The sequence below is a fragment of the Rhamphochromis longiceps genome, linkage group LG5 (assembly GCF_057381845.1).
Source record: "Rhamphochromis longiceps isolate RC_006_pf linkage group LG5, R_longiceps_female_GT1.1, whole genome shotgun sequence".
NCBI lineage: Eukaryota > Metazoa > Chordata > Actinopteri > Cichliformes > Cichlidae > Rhamphochromis > Rhamphochromis longiceps.
In genome coordinates, this window is record NC_140561.1 from 9,499,858 (window position 1) to 9,522,013 (window position 22,156).

Consider the following 22,156-nt stretch of genomic DNA (forward strand, 5'->3'; position numbering starts at 1 on the left):
AACACACACACACACACACACGTTTGTTGTTGCTGTGCTTCTCAGTACAGTGAGCTAGAATCTTTATAAGGTTTTATGGTGATACATGGGCACAAAAAACAAACGCACAAAAAGTGTATTTTTTACTTGATGCATTTTCCTCGTAAACACATCGAGGTTTCTGGTGGTGAGTTCAGTGACCAGAAACACATCGATTCTTTCCTACTTTCCGTTAATCAGAAGATCACATTTACCCGCCTTCAAGCCCAGGCATGGGTTTATCATAAAAGTTTTTTGCACGCTACATTCTAGACATTACGTTACTAAAAACATATTTAGATGTTTTACGCGGCGTTTGTTTCTGAGTGCTTCTTCTTTTTAAAACCGACCAACCCTGTGGTTTCGATCTTTTTCTTTTTTCAATGTATTTATTTTATTTTTGCACTTAAATTACCTTAATTTGAACAATAAACATATAAAACGTGCATTTATGTCAGCTGCCCATAGGTTGGTGGCGCATTACCGTGCATCGATGGGTGTTTTCACGCGTCACCAGTGGGCGCTTCTTCCTGCGCACAAAGAGAGCAGAAGCCGTGTATGCGCACAATGTGAGAGTCTCCGCTCAGAGGCAGCGCTGTCCTCTGTGCTTCTTGGCAGCATCTTGTGGAAGTGCAGTTGGAGGAGGTCGCGGAACACTCTCGGCTCGGCGCGTATCGTCCTCGGCCGGCAAATGTACTTATGATTGTGGGAATTTACCGAGAGCACAGCTTACTGTTAGTCCCTTCCAAGCGAGCAGAATTAAGTGCAGAGCGCAAACACTGCTGGAGCAGAGGGCATCCTCTCTTTTTTGTTCTTGCTTTTTAAGAGGACAGGAGTTACTGTGAAAAAAAGGAAAATAAAGAAAATGAAATAACGTGTGTGAAACAACGCGTCTGACGGATAGTGGGATTACAATCACAGCAGTTTAATGAAGAGGAAAAAATCTGCATCCTAGGACAAGTAAGTGATCCTTGGAGAGCATCACTGCATACGTGCGTGTTGTCGCCCTAAATTTATGTGCATGCACATACCGTGAACTGTGTTCTGCTAAGTTTTGGTTTTGCAAACATGACAAAAATAGAAACAAACATAAGTTGGAAGGATAGAGCTTAAAAGCTCTCTTTCCTCTGGCGAGATGCCGTTGTATAAATTTGTGCAAAGGGCACAGACGCCAAATGTGTGCGTGCTGATAGTAGGCACACGTGCACGATGCTGATGATTGCGTTTCTAGATGAGCCTCAAATGGGTTGGATGGTCCTACTGGGATTTGTACCGCTGGGGCTCATTTCCCTCATCTTTAGACAAAGTCCATATGGTGCCGCTCTGCTCAGTCACACAGAGAGAAACAGCATCAGGACCGTCAGCCTGGAGAAAAGCCTCTTTCGAACTTGTTAAAGGCGATGATATCCATCTCCAGGCGGAGGAAGGGGGGAAAGAGCATTGACCTATGTGAATTATTTAAAATAGTTGCTTTTTTATTTTTCTGTGCTGCTGAGTTGTGCCTCCATGCCCTCTTAAATTATAACATTTCGATGATTTTTACCCTTTTCTCTAAAATTTTGCATACTCATGATAGTTGTGCCACACGGGGGATAGTTATTAGAGAAATGATCTTTAATAACGCGACTCCATCCTCTCTCTTTTAATCTTGTTTTCTTCTTTTTTTTCATGCAAATCCAAATATTTGCCCATCGGTGGTCTGCACACAAGTATTCCCTTTCTTCCCACCCAGACTGCAATCGGACAGAACAGTGAACAGAAAATGCAGCCGGCTCTGCATCTTCAAAGTATCCTACCATTCAGCAGGGATTGGAATCGTTCTCCCCTCTATTCATGTTTATTTATGGCTGCTTTTCGCATAACTTTGAGAATAACAAGCAGAAGGCAAATGAGAGGTGAGACGTGTCTTTGAAAGGCATGCAGCGAATTGTTCTATAACACATAGCAGGATAGCAGTGCAAAGATGAGCTTGTGCTGTAGCACCGTTTGCTTTCAAAAACCCTTTTGATTGAACCAGAGTGGCAATTACATTCTACAGCCAGTTCCTTTATCTCTGGAAAGGCTGTGAAACGAGTTGAATAGTATAAGAAAAAATGTAAAGAGCCTACTTGAGTGTCTCCTGCTCCTCTTCCTTGACCTCCAGTCAGGTTTTTTTTTCTGTGCTTTTTTTTTTTAAGGGGAGGGGGGGGGGGGGGGGGGGTTGCTGCTGTATCTAGGATGAGGGTCTGGGGATGTGCCTGGCTGAGAAATGGATCGCCGCTCCCCTTTCTTCTAGGTGCACTTACTCTCTTACACCCCCCCCCCCCCCCCAACCGTGTGTTAGGCAGCAGCTGAGGCATGCAGCTGTGTTTAACATTGGAGGGGATGTGTGTGTGTGTGTGTGTGTGTGTGGGGGGGGGGGGGGGGGGGGGAATAGTGATTTTTCACTTGGAAATACACAGCTGTAAAATATCCTGTCCAGATGTGTATTTTAACAAATATGTAAACACGTAAAGGACAGAAAAAGTCAGGGGAGGTCATAACTGAATGTGAATTTTTTTGTTGTTTTTTGTGTGTGAAAAAGTCAACACTGAATGTGAAGTGCTTTCATGCCTCTGCTTTTCACTTAAGTGATCTTTCGTGAGTAGAACTCCTGCCTCCAGCTTTGCTCTTTGCTGTCCTCCAGCATTCAACCCTGACCATAGCCACAGTTCTAACCGCTGCGTTTTATTCACACGCTCGCAGTGTGACATGTCAATCACAGGTGTGAAGCTGCTGCTTTTTCTTTCTATCCTGCAAGGAAACATCTGAGCGTGTGTGTATGGAGGAGCGGGAGGGGTGTGTGTGTGTGGGGGGGCTTCTTTCATGAATGCTAATGTAGCTTTTGAGGCTTGGGTTTGGGGGGGGGGGGGCAATTACACAAAATGCCTTTTTATTTGAAACCTTTAATGCATAATTTGCTATGGGAAGCACTGCTCACTCACCCAAGAGCCTAATGCTGAGTTATGGCGCAATCAATACCAAACAATTACCCCTTCTTTGCTTCTGTTTTCTTTCATTTTTCTTCCAAGTATTTCACTGCAGGCTGCAAAGTTGTGAAATGCAGATATTGTGCTTTGCTTTTATTTCTACATCATCTCGTTTTTCTTTGTTTTGAGGAACTATAATTTCTAAAAGAAAACCACCCTCAGCCTACTCGGGTCCTCAGTCAGTCAGAGTAAATTCAGAGTCGATTGTGAATTCTTCATTCACTGGCAAAAAGAGGCGAGCAGCTGTGGATTTAGATTGAGTCTGCCCCCGGTGGCACATCCTTGTTTCCCGGGTTCTTCTGCTGAGTGGATTTAATGGAGATGGCAGCAGATAGCCCTGAAGACAAGAACTACAATGAATAGATCATATAATGTAGTGAATCTATCCCCACTGCGCTGCTGGTGTTTTGCATGTTCTGATATAGCTCTGCTGTGCGTTTCCTGTGTATCGCATGTGATCTAAATGCAGACCTTGAGCTGTGATAGAAACTCTCCTTTCTTCCCTCCCTTATTAGATTCTTTTGCAATTATGCTGCCCTCAGGGGGGGAAATGGATGCCTTTAACCACCTCTCCTATCAATTATGCGCCAAACAACAGCCCCACTAACCAAGAAGTCATCTCATTTACTCTGGAATGCGTTTAGCCAATGACTTCCATTAGGTTTAGCTTCTGTGGAGGTGAAAGTGTGATGCCTCATTACATTTGGCAGAGCAATCGTTTGGCCATCATTTCGGCTGAGAAAGCTGAAGAAAGAAAATGCCACCTCGCCGCCACAAAAGCAAAGAAGTCATTTTTACTTTGCTTGGCATCCTCGCTATTGTGTTCTTTCTCTCCTAGATTTACTAAAGCTTTAGATGATATTCAGCTCTGCAAGGAATGACACAGGTGCCGCTTTCTGAAGGTCAAAAGAGTTAAAAAATCGCCTTTATATAAGAAAACCGTTGGATGGTATTATGCAATTTTAATCTAGTAGGACTCAAAGGATTGGAGCATCGGGAGACACTTAAGCTTTGCACTGAGAGCCACTGAAAAACTGGGTATTGTGGAAACACATGCTTCTGTTTGCTGTTTTACATTTTTTTTTAAAGTTTTTGTGAATCAAATTCACAAAATACTCCAGGATGAGAATGTTATTGCAGGTTTATAAAGGTTTCAGAATGAAGCCGCTCAAGGACAGCTATCCTGTACTTGAGCAGACACTCTGCCATGTGCTGATCACAAACCAGAACATCTTTACTGGGAGATTTTTCTCTCAGGATGTTGAAGTTTGCTGGGATGATGAGCTTGAATCCTCAACTGGCTGCTAATACTACACTCGAACTGAAAAATGCAGCACACACTTTCTTTTCTTTTCTTTTTTTTTTTTGCTCCAGTAGAATCTCGAAGCGTATAATCCAATGTGATGGGGTTTTAGAGTGGCAAAACGCCCCCTTAAATTTTGAAAGACACCAAGGAAATCCACTCTGGATCTGGCTGCGCTTGCAATTACAGCAAACCGCGAACAATTACTGGCACCGGCACAGTCGAGCTAAGCCAGCTCTGGACATAAAGTTGTGATCAGGCAAATGGCATTATTTTGTCCTGTCTGTAAATTTGACTGTGCAGCACACTCCTCTATAAGATTATGTTGCCATGCCTTTCACATCAAACCCCAGCCACAAGCCTGTAGCTGATAGATCAAGTGAGCGGTTAGTATTTAGGTCTGTTTCAAAAAATTTCCAAAGATAGCCTAGGGTTAATCCACACAACAGGGTTGTGTTATAAGGAAGAGGGGTTGGGTTGAATTCTTAATCCTGAGAGGCGTATCACTTTCCTCTCACTGTGATGTAGGTCAGCGCTTGAGCAAAGCCCCTCCCGTGTCACTGATACTACAATTACAGCTCTCCATTCCACCAGCACATATGAAAAGTTTTAATGGCCCCTAACATCATCGATTACTAGATAAGGCAGAACGTCACTTCAGCACCACGTAAAGCAAAGGAGGCGAATAAAATGTTCCACCACAGAACGGCTTCTTATCACGGTAGATGCTGTGATATAAAGACTGGAATGTCCACTTTTGGCTAATTAAGAGAGTTAAATGTGAATCTGATGAAAAGTCCATAAAGCAGTCCCACTGAGTGAGTTACCAGCAATGACCTAATCCATCCAGCGATATTAAGAAGGGGAAATAAGCAATAAAGGGCCAGATATACTGTTTGTTCCAGTGAAAGCTCTCTTCTGGCATTACAAAAAACAACCATGGAGAGTTAATAAAAGAGGGCAATAAATGGAAAAAAGCAGCCTTTTCATTTTTTTTCTGTCCTTATTTTCTGTCTATTTGTTGGAGTTTGAAGTTTATTGCTAATTGCTGCATTATCTCACACTGAAAAAAAATCCCATGTCTTGCCTCATTTTGTGCTGGACATATCTGCATTATGCTTGGAGGAAACTGAAAGCCACTGAAAACAAAGCTGAACGCCAGAAGAGGTGTTATCGGAGCATATCGATTCCAGTAGGGCACGTTATTATTCATCTGCTGGAGTAATTCAAAGATGACCTGGAACCTCCAGCTAGAAGAAGTTGTGCTGTACCCACTGCGTCAAATCTTCTTTAGAAAAAGTCAGGCAGTGGAGTCTTAGTTTCTCCTAAGTGTTGAGCTTTTAATGTCATGCCACACACTGTAAAAATGCAAAATCCTCAACTTAGTCACATTCAGACTGTATTTTTCACACTTCAGCACCATGGACGGAGCAGGATGTTTCTCCCAGATCAATCATGTTGCTTCTGGAAAAAAGACCCCCTGATAATCAAGATTTAGCGAGGTCCTTCCATGTACTTTTGCAGTTGAACACGTCTTTCCCCGTGCGTCCTTTTCCTCGCCCCCAATGCCATTTCCAGTCCTTTTTGCAACCAAGCTGGACAATGCAGAGTGAAGCATTTTAGTGAAATTCTTTCATTTCTTCAACAACACCTCCAACCTCCCACTGCTTCACTGTCTTGCTTTTTTCTGGGGAAAAACGCAAACCCTATATTATGTTTTCAGATTACAAGTAACAAGCTGGGCCTGTGTAGTTACTAGTTTGCTCACACCCACCTCCGCTCTGCTTGTTTGCGGGCCCTTTGCTCTAGATTGCATTATTGTAAAGAACGGGCTACGCGTGTATCCATAAAAGGACGCATTGTTAGTAGATCACCTGCAGAGCTTTCCGCTCCCGTGGGCAGTTTTTTTCCAACTGTGGCCTCACGCTAATTTGCCCTGCTTAGTAAATCTGTTTCATGCTTCCACAAAGTTGGCGGTCTCGGAAGGGGAAGGTTTTAAAAAAGAATGGTCACAACTGGTGGATGAGAGGCTGAGATATTTTAGTCCCTCGTATGGGTCACTCTCCAGAAGGATCCTGCATTCCCCATAATGGAGAAAAATACACACTTTTAACACCAAACAAGCATCAGGCTCTCTTTAAACTTTTTTTTTTGTGTGAATAATTTCCTTGTGCCTGTTACTCCTTAAAATACACAAGGACTGTCCTTAATGCCTTTTTGAGGGGCTCCACATTTTTATTACAGCAGTTATTAAAAGCTTTGATTTCAGGGCTGAGATCGTCACTGGATTATAGAGAATTGTAACGTTAACAAAATCAGAACACAAACAAGTTTAATAAAATGCCTCTGCTGTGATTTCTTGAGCCCTACCATACAGGATTCTAAAGACAGATATTGCTACAGATATTGGTGATATAAAAGTAAAAATCTGAAAAATTGGCTGATAACTTTTTTTTGCTCAGGGGCACAGAACCTGAACAGATTTATTTAACATTTAATATGTGTAGCTATTTGAGGGTTATAAAAAAAACAACTTATTTTATTGTTACAAGAAGTCACCGATTGCTCTTTTTGTATTTATTTATTTTTTATGAGCATTTTCAACAAACAAGCAAGTTGCCAATATGGAAGTTGCAGACTGCCCTCTGGTGGACAAATTACACAACATCAACAAATAACATGGTTGAAGGGTGTTTCTCTCCTCTCATCTAAACAGCACATAGCTGTGACAAAAAGCTCACTCGCTGTAGAGAGAAGTGTACCTTACTGAGTTTAATATCATTATGTCCTGCCCATAGATTTTTTTAAGCCCCTAAAAACTGAACATCACAAGTAGAGTTGCTAAGCAGGCAACTAAAAGGTAAACCGAAGTGTGAATACCATTAAAAATCAATACAAGCCCAAGAAATGAACAAGCCTTACTGACTAACTAATTAAGTCTACCTAACTAACTAATGTTATTAATTGCTATTCCATAGTAACTCCAGACATCACACATCTACAAGACAAAATGTTGGCTTATCAATTATTCAAAGGAGCTTGCAAAGAAAAGCGTCTGGACTTCTTTAAGTTGCTTGAAGACGTTTCACCTCTCATCCGAGAAGCTTCTTCAGTTCTAAGGTCAAATGGTGGAGAGTCCCAGATATAAACCTAGTGGGAGTATCCCCCCACAGAGGGACAAAAGGACCCCCTGATGATCCTCTAATCGCCTGAGCCAAGGTGTGAAACTGGGTGTGGGTCCCAATCAGCCAGGGTTTTGGGTGAGCTCATTGTGAAACCTGGCCCCACCTTATCATGCGAATTCCTGAGGTCAGATGGCCCAGGATGTGAGTGGGCGTTAAGGCGTCTGGGAAGGGATCTCAAAACTGGATTATAGATGGCAGAGAGTTGGTGTCGTAAACCCCTGCCTCTGTTCAAAGATGGTCGCTCACAGTGGACATAGATGGCTTCTTTCACTCCTCTTTCAAACCATCTGTCCTCTCTGTCCAAAATGTGAACATTGGCATCCTCGAAAGAGTGTCCTTTATCCTTAAGATGCAGATGGACTGCTGAGTTGGAGTAATTAGGACCCTACACCACCGGGCAGAACATGTTCCCTCTAAGCCTGAAGGAAAAAAGAAGGAACACACACATGTAAAGGAAGCACTCAAAACGTGCGGCTATCCTAAATGGGCGTTCTTAAAGTCAGCAAAGAGGCACAGAAAAGAAGACCAGACACCAGCGAGGGAGGATAAGAAGGACAGACGCAACAACATTGTCATCCCCTATGTAGCCGGTGTATCAGAGAAACTCAGGAGAGTTTTCTCCAAGCATGACATCCCAGTGCATTTCAGACCCAGCAACACGCTCAGACAAAAACTGGTTCACCCGAAAGACAAAACGCCAAAACACAGACTTAACAATGTGGTGTATGCTGTACAGTGCAGCGAGGAATGCTCAGACCTCTACATTAGAGAGACCAAACAGCCACTTCACAAGCGCATGGCACAACACAGAAGAGCCACCTCCACAGGACAAGACTCAGCAGTCCATCTGCATCTTAAGGATAAAGGACACTCTTTCGAGGATGCCAATGTTCACATTTTGGACAGAGAGGACAGATGGTTTGAAAGAGGAGTGAAAGAAGCCATCTATGTCCACTGTGAGCGACCATCTTTGAACAGAGGCGGTGGTTTACGACACCAACTGTCTGCCATCTATAATCCAGTTTTGAGATCCCTTCCCAGACGCCTTAACGCCCACTCACATCCTGGGCCATCTGACCTCAGGAATTCACATGATAAGGTGGGGCCAGGTTTCACAATGAACACACCCGAAACTCTGGCTGATTGGGACCCACACCCAGTTTCACACCTTGGCTCAGGCGATTAGAGGATCATCAGGGGGTCCTGTTGTCCCTCTGTGGGGGGTTACTCCCACTAGGTTTATATCTGGGACTCTCCACCATTTGACCTTAGAACTGAAGAAGCTTCTCAGATGAGAGGTGAAACGTCTTCAAGCAACTTAAAGAAGTCCAGACGCTTTTCTTTGCAAGCTCCTTTGACTACGATGACCTGGATGACTGAGAACCTTCACAGACTTATCAATTATTAAGCATCTAGTTAGGGTAAGGCAATAGGATGGCACACGTCTGTCCTCTACTGTCAGTCTTGTTTTCACAGTTTCAGTGTGTGGCACTCATGTATTTCTCATGTTTTTCTTGTTGATCGAAGGAAATTTGATTTATGTATACAGAAATGAAAACAGTCACTTTGCTTACATTCAGTCGGCCACCAAAGTCTTTGTTAAAGTACGAAATAGCATTTTGTGGAGTGCTGGTACACAGTCTGCCAGCTCCTATTAATAGTCAAATTGGGAGAGAGATGTGTCTTTTGAGGTCAATCATTTCCTTCCTCACTTCTCTTTAAAGCAGCAGAATTGAGCTTGTTAGGCGGGATGAGAAACACACACAGTAAAAGAAAACATGCCCATTTAGCAGCTGTTTCTCTTCTTCTTCCTCTTCTTCTTCTGCGCCACCTGAGAGAGAAAAAAAACCCTCTCACAGCTGGGTTGTATCCTCAGGTTTTTGTCTGCTGCTGCATTTCCTCACTTCCTCAACATTCACTTTACAGTAACTCAAAAATAATAGGAACCAATTATGGAAGTTAGCAGTGATGTAATCGTGTTTTCTTTTTGGTTTTTTGGTTTTTTTGCTGTTGAATGCTTGTCGTATTTGGATCAAAATGTCATATTTTAATCACATCCATTATTACTTTCCCTTCAGATTAAAACTCTTGTATTCAAGCGAGAGCATTCCATTCACAAGCAATTGGATGAGAGTCTACTTAGCCCTCGGCAACTAAAGATGATGCTACCATGGAAACAAATTGTTCTGCTATCAATCACCGGATGCCTTGCAGGTAAGGTATTTTACACGTATTGTATCTGAGTCTCACTGCACATGTTGTTATGGTTTATGTCACCACAAAACCTCTCCTGAGAAAGACTCATTTTTAATGTGTGTGCATTAAAGTACAGTCTTCTTATGTTCTTTTTGCGTTTTTTTTTTTTTTTACATTCTCACAGCAGTGTTTTTTTTTTAAATAAAATGTGGATATACTTTAGTCTCACTAAGAGGAAATAGCTGAGCATTTGCAAGTAACCTTAGAAAAATCTTCTGACCAAAAAAAGGTTACACTAATTAAACCACAGTCATTATATGTACAGTGTTCCAGCATGATGTCCTTCACCATTCCCTAGAGCGGTGTGCCCACTGCACGTTTTCACTACCCCGCCAGGGACATCTGGGAGTCCAATCCTATTCCTGTTTATGGCCTGTCCCGATCATTATCAGGATCCATGCAGTGAATCCAGACTCACATTTTAGCACAATCTACTTGCCACCGCGCCTCATTCTGCCCTTGTGCAGCCACCTGGGATTCTACAGCAGAAGCACAGAGACTCAGAATGTCAACCCTTGTTCAAATGACATTGTAAATCCCAATGAATGTTATTCAAATTGGCTCATGGGTAATTCACAGCCCTGCACCCAAAGGAGCGAAATCCAAGCAGCCTCACCTTGCTAGCGGACGAGTTTTTTTAACAGGGACTGTAGGTGCTAGTTCTTATTCGGTGTTGTCATCACGCACCGGGAGCGTCTCGGCAGTCGCTGCGGCCGATAACAATCATTAATGACATGTGAAGCGAGGTGCTGTCTTGGTTCTCCGTTCTGGGACAATGAAGCAGCCACACGGAATAAACTCACACCTGTGTTGTTAGCCTGTGGGATGAATGAATTCACTCCTGCATTCGCTCACGCTACCATCATTTGTTGATAGATCATTCGGCAGCAATTGTTTTGAAACGTGATGCTTTTCATCCCTAATTTCACCTCCGGATTTCTCCAAGTCCTTCTTCCCTGTGTTCCCAAAGCACTGCCGAGAGCAGCCGTGACTCACCGCCCTGCCTCGTTACTCAACCTGTTTTGATTCCTTGACACATTTTCGCCGATTAAAACCACATGTAGAACTGCTAGCCACGTGCCACAATCTGTTACCAGTAGGATATTAATTAGGCCTACACTGGCCGTCTGTTGACTCTGCTTTAGCACCAGATTGTGTTCAACATCCTTTCATTTTTGGCTGCTGGCAGATGAGCGCATCCTTATGGCCTCAATTAACATGCATGAGTAACATGGCGTAGATGTTCCGAAAATACAACGCCTCGCTTTATTTATCAACCCAGTCATACCCAAGCCATCGTTAATTACTGGGGGAATATGTGAAAACGGGCTCTCTGCATTAACTGTTGTTGACTTAGGCGCTTAACTTAAGTCCCTGCACTGTATTCAGCTGTTCCTGGCAAGTAATTAACAACCACCTCACTTTAGTTATATCAGTCAGCGAGCTCTGTTTGACTCGCTAGAACTCACAAATCTCTTAGCCAGCTAAATATTGCAATCAAAGCAGTAGGTGACATATTTTCCAGGATTTTTATTTACTCGCATAATCACATCCGGCTACAATATAATGATTTGTCACAAGGATAAAATGACAGAATGAAGCAGGGCCTTATGGAAAACTGGCCTAGTGTGTAGAACTTGAGTGAATTCGCATAAGTGCCTCGGCCATTGCTCTTTTCCTCATTATTCCAAGTGTCACACTCATCTGAAAAATGCAGTAGCACACAGAGGAACAGATAACAAATATGTCAGCATTAGCTGTTAATGCCTAACATGGGTAAGTAGGATTTACTCTCCTTGCAGCAAGATAAGCAAATAATGTACACAACACATCACGAGGAGTGTCCTAATGCATTCTTCTTTGTAAAGTGAGGTACTGCTCAGAGAATAGGAGGTAGTATACTGCATAGTGTATATTGAAAAAGTAATATACACTGAGTGTCAGAAGGTTCCTGTATTTCTGCAAGATTAACTATTTGCCCTCACAGAGATTGTGCTTCTTCCAGTATTTTCTCTTAAGGTCAAAGAGACAAATTTTCTAGCTTGTACAACCATAGACTTTCTCCCCTTTCTACAGCCTGTACAGAGGATGTCATATTTCAAGGGCCAAGATGGAGGACGGAGCCAAGTGACCTCATTTTACCAATCAACTCCCCAGACCACCAGGCTACCATTACGTGTGAGGCAGAGGGGAGCCCTCCTCCACAGTACAGGTAAATTACCACATCAAAGTGCCATTCCCCACAAGCCTCAGCTGTCTACCTGCTCCGTGCTCCACGTCTGCGTCGCGTGCTGAAAATCCAATCCGGCTTAATTGCTTGTGAACCTTCATTGCTGCTTCCACAGAAATCAAAGACAGTCCCAATAGTGTTGGATGCTATCGATTTGTTAGAGAACAACGTTTTCTGGACATAAATGCTCGAGAGAGAGATAAGGTGCCATCCAACAAGGAGACAAGCTTCAAAGAGCAACTGCTTAATTGAGCATCTGTTTCTAATTGAAAAAAAAAAAGCTTATCTGTTTTTGGCCTGAGCTATGATGTGGAGTTGGAGTCATGGAGCCGCCACTGTGGTTGATGAATATGCTAACACCTAAGATACGAGTGAGGTTAACCTTATTAATGATAAGATTTAAGGCATGGTGCGAAATGAAGCTGGCGATTTATAATATGGTGCACGGCTTAAGAAATCATTAGGAGAGAAAAGGAGATTTGAGCGACTCATTTGCACTGCAGATCCTTTGATATCTCTGTGGCTATTCCCTGGCGGTGCAGGGAGCCCGGCTTGAAAATGGCAGCTGGCTGTGTTGTTTTTTTTTGTGGTAGATTGTGTTTCAGAGCTTGGTCAGCACCATGTAGATGCACAGCAAGCAGAGGATAGAGGCAGTAACCTTGTGAGTGACATTCTGTTAAACGCTTACATTTCCTATAATGTGCGTGCACTGAAAACATGGTTCAGGCAGAGCAGCGGGGGGGGTATCACTGTACATGTTGTGCAACCTGAGCTGGGATGAAGGCAAAACCATCACTTGCATTATCTCACCCGCAACTTAAAGCCTTTCTCACATTCACTTGTGTTGTTTGAGAGGTTTTCTCTTTGGGGCTCTTTGCAGCAGTAGGAAATGCCATTGTTGTCAGGATGATCCGCAGTTTGTTCTCTAGCTGAGCAAGCAGAGGTATCATGTAATATTAGAGGAGTGGATATACACAGATTCTCACTGCAAGAGTGTATCCTCATTTTAAAGCTGCTCTAATCAATATTTTAAGTGAACAGTGGCTCATATGACAGTGTGTTATGTGAAAGGACTCATTTGTAGTGGCAGACACCCACAACTTAGGTTTACGCTACTAGCTAGCACCACAGTCAATGGACATAGCCTTTAACATTTAGCAACATGCCAGATCTATTTGTCATAGATATAAAACAAAGGCTAAGAGGACTAAAACAGGGTTAGGAGTTTAATTTCTCGGGAATCATAGTAATACAACTACAAAAGAATGCTAATGTAGCTGCTAGTGTGGCAAGTTTGCTAACAGGTTAGCGATAGCTTTGTCGCAAGGTAATATTTTGTTATTCATGTAACTTTTAGGTTGTTCTGACCCAACTGGGCCAAACGGGTAGTAACAGTGTTTATGAAGTAACTGTGTGTGTGTCTGTGATACAGTGGTCATTCATAATGTTTAAGCCTGATTGATACAGGTGTGTTTTCTAATACTGATTTTTTATGGGTAATATCAATTGTAATATCAGTATGTCAACATTCTTTATATATTTCTAAAAAAAATAAAAACTTGTACAGGATTAGTATTTTAGTATACTGAAAAGGGAAAGTTATGGCATCTTTGGTTATAAACTTTGAAGGAAAGTATTTAACGAACTACTAAGCAAATGAACCGCCTTCTCAGAAGTGGCGAGAGTACAGAGCGTAGTGCAGACAATGTGATGACACAATGTCTTAATTACTCCAAGCAACATTTTTGTTATGTAAGTTTTCCTATCAGCAAATACTGAAGAGCAAACACTCACTGCTTACTTTAACTGTTTCTTAATGCAAGTATCTAACTACCCAATCACATAGCAACAACATGTGCTCAGGCAGGTAGACACACTGAAGTTCAATCTAAACATGAGAATGGGCAAGGAAGGTGATTTAAGTGACTTTGAACGTGGCATGGTTGTTGGTGCCGGATGGGCAGGTCTAAGTATTTCATAAACTGCTGCACTAGTGGGGTTTTTCCACACAGCCATATCTAGGATTTACAGAGAATGGTCCAATAAAGAGAAAATATATAGTGAGCGGCAGTTCTCTGTGAAAAAATACCTTGTTGATGCCAGAGGTCAGAAGAAACTACTCAGATCTGCTGTGAGTTGATAGGAAGGGATGAGTTGATCACCACTTGTTACAAGGTATGCATAAGAGCACAGTACATTGAAACATGAAGCAGATGGGCTGCAGCAGGAGAAGACCATATTGGATGTCACTGCTGTCAGCTAAGAACAGGACATTTAAGGCTACAGCTGAACAACAGAAGACTGGAAAAACATTGCCTGGTCTGATGAGTCTAGATTTCTGCTGCAACATTTGGATGGCAGGGTTGGAATTGTGATTTAAAAAAGATGAAGGCATGGCCTTCCTGCTGTGCATGAGTGGTTCAGGCTGGTTGTGGTTTTGTGATAACATGGGGATATATTTCCCCAGCCCTTCAGTATCAACTGAGTATTGTTTAAACACCACAGCTTACCTGAGTGCTGTTGCTTACCATATAGATCCTTTTATGACCACAGTGTACCAATGTTATGAACGCTGCTTCCAACGAAATAACGTGTCATGTCACAAAGATGACATCATGTCCAACATGGCTGTGCAGTCTACAAATCTGCATCGACTATGTGATGGTATCCTGTCAGCATGAAGCAAAATCTCTAAGAAGAGTTTCCAGCACTTTGTTCAATGTATCCCATGAAGAATTAAGGTAGTTCTGAATGCAAAAAGGGGTCCCAGTACCAGCAAGATGTAACTAATGAATTGTACTGCTGTCTGTAATATGCTAATATCAGTTATTACCTGCACCAGCAAAATCTTGGTGAACAGTCCCTGAAAAGACATTGATAGGTGCAAAGCTCTGTTTTCAGGCAGTTGAAACAACTTCTTTTTTCCCCCTTTCACTTTTCAACCAAATTATATGGGGTTCTGTTCTTTTTAATGTAGTTCTTAATTTGGGCAAAATTACACTGCATGAAAGGCAGCCCAGTTTTCAGGAACTATGACTCAATACAGCTATGACTGGTTGATCAATTTAAGCCCACAAAACAACAGCCGTGGACAGTTGGTGCTTGGTGGGTAATATCACCCTACGATATTGAAGATATACACCGCCCACATGTTCAGGAGTTTTGCTGATAAAAAGTCATTTTTATTGCCCTTTTGTTTTTATTATTTCTCTGATTTCAAATGCATTTCCTGCTTAACTCTACCCTACCTCGCTGGCGAGGCCTTGTGTGGCTTCTCATTTTCTGCAGTATCTGTCGTTCGCTAATTTTTCTGTGTTTCAAACCACTCCACTTCTGTTTGTAGAACAAAAACAACACAGATATCTCACGTTGTCCAATTTCATCTAGGTCAGTAGCTCTCGGAGTCACTGCCATCGCGTATTAATAAATAATGTGAAACGAGGTTTAAAAGGAAAAATTGATGTTTGAGTAAGCATACTCTGACCACTGTGGATTGACATTTTTGATAATGCTTTTAAAGACACTAGATTTTTTCCCTTAATGTTACTTTGAAGAAAGAGTCATTTTTGAGCTTTATTTGGGTTGCATCAGTTTTTGTGACACTGATTGTCCTTGACTTGTTTCCCTTCGGGCAAGGAGAGGACTTTTTTTTCTTTTTGTCCTGGTGATAAAATAGAAAGCGTAAATTCTTTGCAATTTATTTCACCAACACTGAAATTAGAAGCTCAAAACGTCCTAAATGTAAGCTGAAAGAAATGCCTTTAGGAAGTGGTCATGCTGTGACTTTCAGCAGACTGGGCATAAACTATATGCACAAGCCTACACACTGCCAATGAATAGTATTTATATAATTAGATATGCCAAGCGAGAGAGGGTATTACATTCAGAGCACTTAATTTCCTCAGTTACTCTAGCTATTAAGGAAATTCCATCAATTTGGTCTAATATCCATACAGAAAATTGGGCCACACAGTATTGAATTTGCCAGAAATGATGATGTTGTTAACCCTCATGAGCGAGCCTCGAATGTGTTTGTAGCAGTGAGTTTGTCTTTTCGATTAGTATTAGGTATTTCGGCTTTTCAGCATCTCGCATGGCGCTGGAAAACACCTGAGGACATTTAGCGCTTTTAAAATGATCAATTATGAATCAGATATTACCCGAATCAATTTCACTTTCACTTTATTCGCGGAGGCCAGATGTGCACAATGTGGTAGAAATCTATAGCAGGTTTAATATAGAGTGAACAGTCCAAGCCAAAAAGTAGCCTCTGCGTCATCTGACATGTCATCTGTTGTTGTTTGTGTTTTCTTTATTGTATTATCAGATGAGACACCTTTGGCAGCTTCGCGTGTCACCTGCAGTTTCTATGCAAGGATGTACCTCGCCTTCATCACCTTATCAGACACTTTCACACAATCCGACGAATCTTCTTTCTGCTTCTCTTCTGATCTAGCGCTCTCTTAAAATAGGCCAAGTTTCTGTTAGAAGGGACTTACTTGGCACCATCTTAACATTAGCCAACTTCTCTTGACACATGACACAGTCAGGCTGAGGGCTATTGTTGACCCCGTAAGACAGGCAGCTTTCACCAGAGTGTCATACTGACACTTCTTCCCCCCCTGGTTTCTTTAGGTCATGGGTCCTCTTCACTGGCGGTTATTGGTGGTTTCCAATTTCCTCCTCATTAACCTCCTCACTGTTAGTTAGTCGGGGCCTTTGATGTGTGACTTTTTTTTTTCACATCCTCCAATAACTGCTTGAAGTTGATATTAATAAATTATATTTTCTACAGTTTTATATTGCAATTACAGAATATAGTCAAAAGGTCCCACCCAACTGACCTCCGCTGACACTTGTGTGGCTCGGTACAGTATATTGGAACCAGTGGCGCAGACCAGCGGTCCCCAACCTTTTTTGCGCCACAGACCGGTTTAATGTCAGACAATATTTTCACAGACCGGCCTTTAAGGTGTTGCGGATAAATACAACAAAATAAAATGATACGACCAAGACAAAAACTGTGGTATTCTGTAAATATAATAATAATAATAATAAATGCGAATTCACTGTGTAACTGTGTAACTTTATTAGCAGCGTCCTCCTGAAATGCGCCAACAACATTGAGAGTAACATCCTCCTCTCTGCCCCTTAATGCTCTCTGGTTGCTATGGTAACACGTAAATATTTCTTTCAAAATAAGACACACAGCTACAATACGGGGGAAACCGAGTTAAACCCGATAAAAACCCCGAGAACCATAAATGTCACACCTGAGCCTCAACTCTCACGGCCCAGTACCAAACGACTCACAGACCAGTGTCCCAGGGGTTGGGGACCGCTGGTGTAGACCATATTTACATAAGGCACTATGCTGGTAAAAGACCAGTATGCCACAGCAACTTAGAACAAGAACTTGTATTTTTTCTTCAGAGTCTAGAAATTCTAAAGAGACCAAAACAAGCACTCCGTTTGTCCATCTCTGAATACAATCTGATTTTCCTTTCTTATGCACCTCTCAACCAAAGCCCAGTGGCTCTTGCTGAGTCTGTAAATGTTAAATAAAAAGGCTCTCAAATTTACAGTTCTGGTTTTTAAGAATAGCTCAGTAATTTCCCGAAACAGCTGGGCACCGGAAAGGTTGACTAAACAAGAGTAAACACCTCATTTGTTCAAGACCATTTTCAGCAGGGGATGAGTACAGCTTTGGCGAGCACCTGTGCATTTATGGCAGCGGGATTGTGGATCGATTCAAAGTAAACAGCAGTACCCATGTTCCCAGTCATAAAGGAACGTGTCACTCAGTGCATCGATGTGGGTCACTGATGCGTTTTTAATAGATGTCTGACAACAGAGGAGCTCTGCTGCACGGAGGAATAAGATCCATCTGTCGTTGGATGGACACAAAATACTCGTAACACACAAAACTGACAGAAAGAAGAAAATGTTTGGTGTCACCCGGCTCACTCCTGTAATTTGGGGTAAATCATTAGCAGCAACTCTCAGTGTTGTAGTGTCAGTCATGAGAGAAAGTGCTTTTGAGCCTTCGTGCTGTTGTCAGTTTGCACGGATGCTCAACAGTCACACATGGAAAAATCCATCACAGAAAAGACCCAGCAGAGCAGAATGCAGACTGGCATTACAGAAAATGGAAGGAAACCACTAAGTGAGGAAGGCAAGGATGACAAAATCTAAAAATAAACACTTCCTGACATATTTTCTCCTGTAATATACTGAAAACAGACAGATTGGTGAAATTTAGCAGTCATGTAGAGGTGGATTATTCTTCTAACACAGGACTGAATGAGTTGGAAAAAAAAAATCTGTGTGGTTGATTTAAATAGAACTTACACATATGTGGCAGATATGATAAAATGAGAATGCCTCGTTGTCATTTGTGTTTATGCTCATAATCCCAGTGAGTTATTGTCGCTAGCTGGCTTCATAACGCCTGATTTTGTTTTCAGCGCGCCGTTCCACCTTCACCTCGCCTACACGGTGAATATATGAACGGGAACCCTGACAGTTTTTCAGTTGACAAATAGTCCAGCGTAGCGCCAGAGCACACTCCGGGGCTCAGGGCGCTGCTTTATGAATACACCTGTCACTGTGTTTACTATGAATCTGCCGTAACACAGAATCAAGGGCACAGTAGTGATTGGAAAAGGGGAATAAAAAAAGTGCTTAGGTTGGGGTCTGCTATCATGTAATGCGACTTCGGGCAGATGCACGACTCTACCTTTGTTTACCAGTTGGAACGGGGTAACAGGGACACGCGTAGAACTGGGAGGGTGTGATTAGAATTCAGTCACAGATAACGGCACCGAATCGAGAAACTGTAACAAATAGAATCGATTTTTATCTTTTAGAGAGTTACATGCTCTTTTATAGGCTGAGAAAATTCTCTGAGCCTCGGGCTTGCAAAATCATTTCAAAAACAAATGGATGAACTGAGAGAGAGTGCAGCGATGTGGTCTTAGGCGCAGGTTAATTCTGCATATGTGGACTTTGATCGCGCTGCACGAGTATTCATGCTATATTATCTGTATCTACTAATATATCGCTAAGCTCACAGGATTTTGCACAGCAAAGCGACACTGATACAGGGCGATTTTAAGTCTGTCTGTGGTGTTACGTTCTTACGTTTGGCTCGACAGCAAAATGAACACCATTTTATTAAAAGGCAGCAGCAATAGCCTGCTAAATATAATAGCAGAGAGTACCCTGGTCAGCAGTTGAATTTCCATTATCAGCTCCTAAGCCCTGCAATTGTGTATGTGTGAACTGCATGTGGTCTCGGTGGTCACTGCTGTCTCTGTGGGTGTCTGGCCTCAAGGAAAGCCAGGTGAGCCAGTGGTGCAGTATCGTCCCCGGTCTATTTGACGAGGAGACCTCATGCAAAATTGATGTGAACCTCAAGGTCACGAGGAGTTCATTCAGAGCATGCTCAGCTCAGTCTGTGCCTGCAGCACACCGCAGCAAATAGGACTGTTCTCCTGGACTCTCTCTCTGTGACTTACTGTAAGCTCCTCTCTGCCTGATGTGGTGTTGGATTCAGTGTGTTTCACTCAGCGCACTAACATTAAGAACTCTGGCTTGCCAAACTCTTTTACTGATGCAGTAAAAGAGTTTAAGTGTTTTATTGAGTTACCAGGTTGGGAAGAAAAAAAAACCCTCTTTCAGCATGACTCTCTGTAATTCATCTTCTCCTTTAAATCCATTTATAACAACCTATTATCACTGACAGATACAGATTACTGTAAGAACCCATAACAAATCACTTACTAGAATTTGAAACTGAAGACTTGAATATTTTTTTGTCTTTTTCAGTGACTTACTCTGAGAGAACTTTTGCTCCCAGTTTATTTGACAGCATGAACCCATAGTTCACTTATATTATATTATCTCTTATATTGATACTTAATAACATCCATATGAATGATGTATTTTTTTTATTTAAAACCGTTTATTAATGGATACATTTTGTGATAAAACGCAACACCTTTGCAAAATGTTGAGCTTTTACAAACACCTTACATTTATGACAGCTAATATGTGTAAAAGCTTTTATTAATAATCTAAAATTGTCAATCTGATTGATTATTGGAAACTGCAGACACGTTTATTATACATGTGATGACAGTTCATTCACACATATGGAAAGTAAGACTCATAATTTAACTGTCATTATTGAGTTAATAACATTAAAAACTCTTGGTCCTAGTTTATGTGTACTTTTATGTGTTAAAGACTAACTGCCTTTAATTTTAAAAAGCTGAAACATTCATTTTTCTTATGCTTTTATAAGTTAGAAACTATAGATTTGTTAATGTACAAATTAGAACATTTATTTATGTAAGTGATGCAATTTTGATCTTTCCTGACAACTTGATGTCATCATTTGGAAGAGTTCAATAAGGTAAAGTACAAAAACATCTGTAAAAGCCATTGTCAATAACAAAATGCAGTGTAACACAGTCTACATTTAAATAGTCGGTAGTTAAAAATATCGAATATACAAAGCATCAGTAAATTTATTAATCACTAATAAAATTCAGACTTTCTAAAAATGATTGTATATTATACAGACACATTTTTGATGGGCATGATCTGAATTGTCTATAAAATAGAGTGATCACTGATTTTGAATGGTGACTGAATGAATGTATGTAAATAAGTAAGTGATGAGGGAAATGCACGCATTGATTATCAGGTACTACATGCAGGAATTCTGCAGAAAGCAGGTGAGACTGAGACGTCTGTCACATTTTCTCAAATGAAATAAAATTCAAATAAACTGTAAAATAAATTTAACAGGTGAAAGTGGAAAATCTCACTATGTGCACATCCGAGGCCCACAAAGCTGTGACAGAGCACTCCATTAAGAGATAGGTACATTTCTACTTTCTTGTCCCTTTGATGTAAAGCAGTGCAGACTGGTTGGGTCTATAGAGATGTTTTGCACAGCGTGTTATGTGGATGTTCTTTCATATGTTTTCAGAGCTTACACTGTCACCATGGGAAAAGTTGCAAGAGCGGGCTCATTATTTAGCTCAAAATTGGACGGTAATGGCAAACACTGGCATAGCTGCATCCTGCAATGACTAAAGGACAGCGCATGTTACACAAGACTGTGCTTACAAGAAGTCAGCATCCCTTTTGCCCTTGTTGATATTTCCTTATCTATGAATCCCATACAAAAAAAAAGGTTCCCCAGGTCTGCTAATATCAAAGCTTGTCTCAGATGTTTGTGCAGCACAAGTGGGTGGGTGGCCTACTGATTGTGTTGGTGGAGCAGAGGCACCATCGCTGTCTGCTCCATGGGTGTGTGATCTGTCCAGGCTACCCACCTTCCTTTCCCATTAAGTTCAATCATGCTGGGTTGCTGCAAGTCTGACTAGCTTCTCATCCTTTGCCATTTAACCTCCTCTCGCACATACAATAATCCTCCCTTTGGCACAAACAGAGGAAGAATTGGACAGTGGAGAATTCAAATGGAGGCATAAAGGGACATCATGAGCAAATAGTGAAATGGTAGTGTTTTATTTTGAACGCCTGTGCTGTCAGATATATTCTTGGAAACCTGAGCTTTTTCAAGTTCAGGACATTTAAAAGTAATATTGTTGGAACAGTGACAAAATCAGTCAGATTAAGTGACGGGCACAGACTGTTAGATGATAATACAGGCTACGAGATGAAAGACAGCTTCGTCTTTTGTAATCTGTCAGGGAGGAAACTGGGGAGAACCACGAATGGCTTTAGGAATATATGAGGCATCATCCTAACTGCCTGCTAGTTTGCCTAGGAAGGAACAGATGTATATTGATTTTTTTTCCCCCCATGTCACTGGAATTGTCATTTTACAGTCCTGTTGCAAAGGCAGCATTACACATGGCATTAAAATATTTCTTTACTTCTAAAATAGTTTGAGGAACTCTGATTTTTTATCAGTGTTAACGCTCTGTGATGCTCTGTACCGTATAGGAGTTTTGCATCTCCTTGAAATCCAGTGAAATACATATGAAGTGTTTTTATTATTCAGCGTGAACATTATTCAGTGTTTCCTCTCTGATGGTAGCTGTGATTAATAGCTGTCACTTCCTGAATTCTGTTTGCATGACAGAGTGTCTCGTGACCTTTCTTTGAAGGAAATGGT

At 41.6% G+C, this 22,156-nt stretch overlaps 1 protein-coding gene across 2 annotated transcripts in view; it reads left to right on the forward strand.

Moving 5' to 3' along the window:
• The first annotated feature begins 464 nt into the window (after positions 1–464).
• Positions 465–22,156, forward strand: part of cntn3b (contactin 3b) — a 56,303-nt gene continuing 34,611 nt past the window's right edge. The window contains exons 1-3 of one of the 2 annotated variants that reach the window (XM_085405667.1): positions 465–978; positions 9,593–9,728; positions 11,847–11,982. In XM_085405667.1, coding sequence (XP_085261793.1) covers positions 9,674–9,728; positions 11,847–11,982 — 191 coding nt within the window. In that variant the 5' untranslated portion in view covers positions 465–978; positions 9,593–9,673. Of the gene's footprint in view, positions 979–8,812; positions 8,936–9,592; positions 9,729–11,846; positions 11,983–22,156 lie in introns of those variants that run through there. The other variant, XM_085405668.1, reaches the window with a different exon arrangement.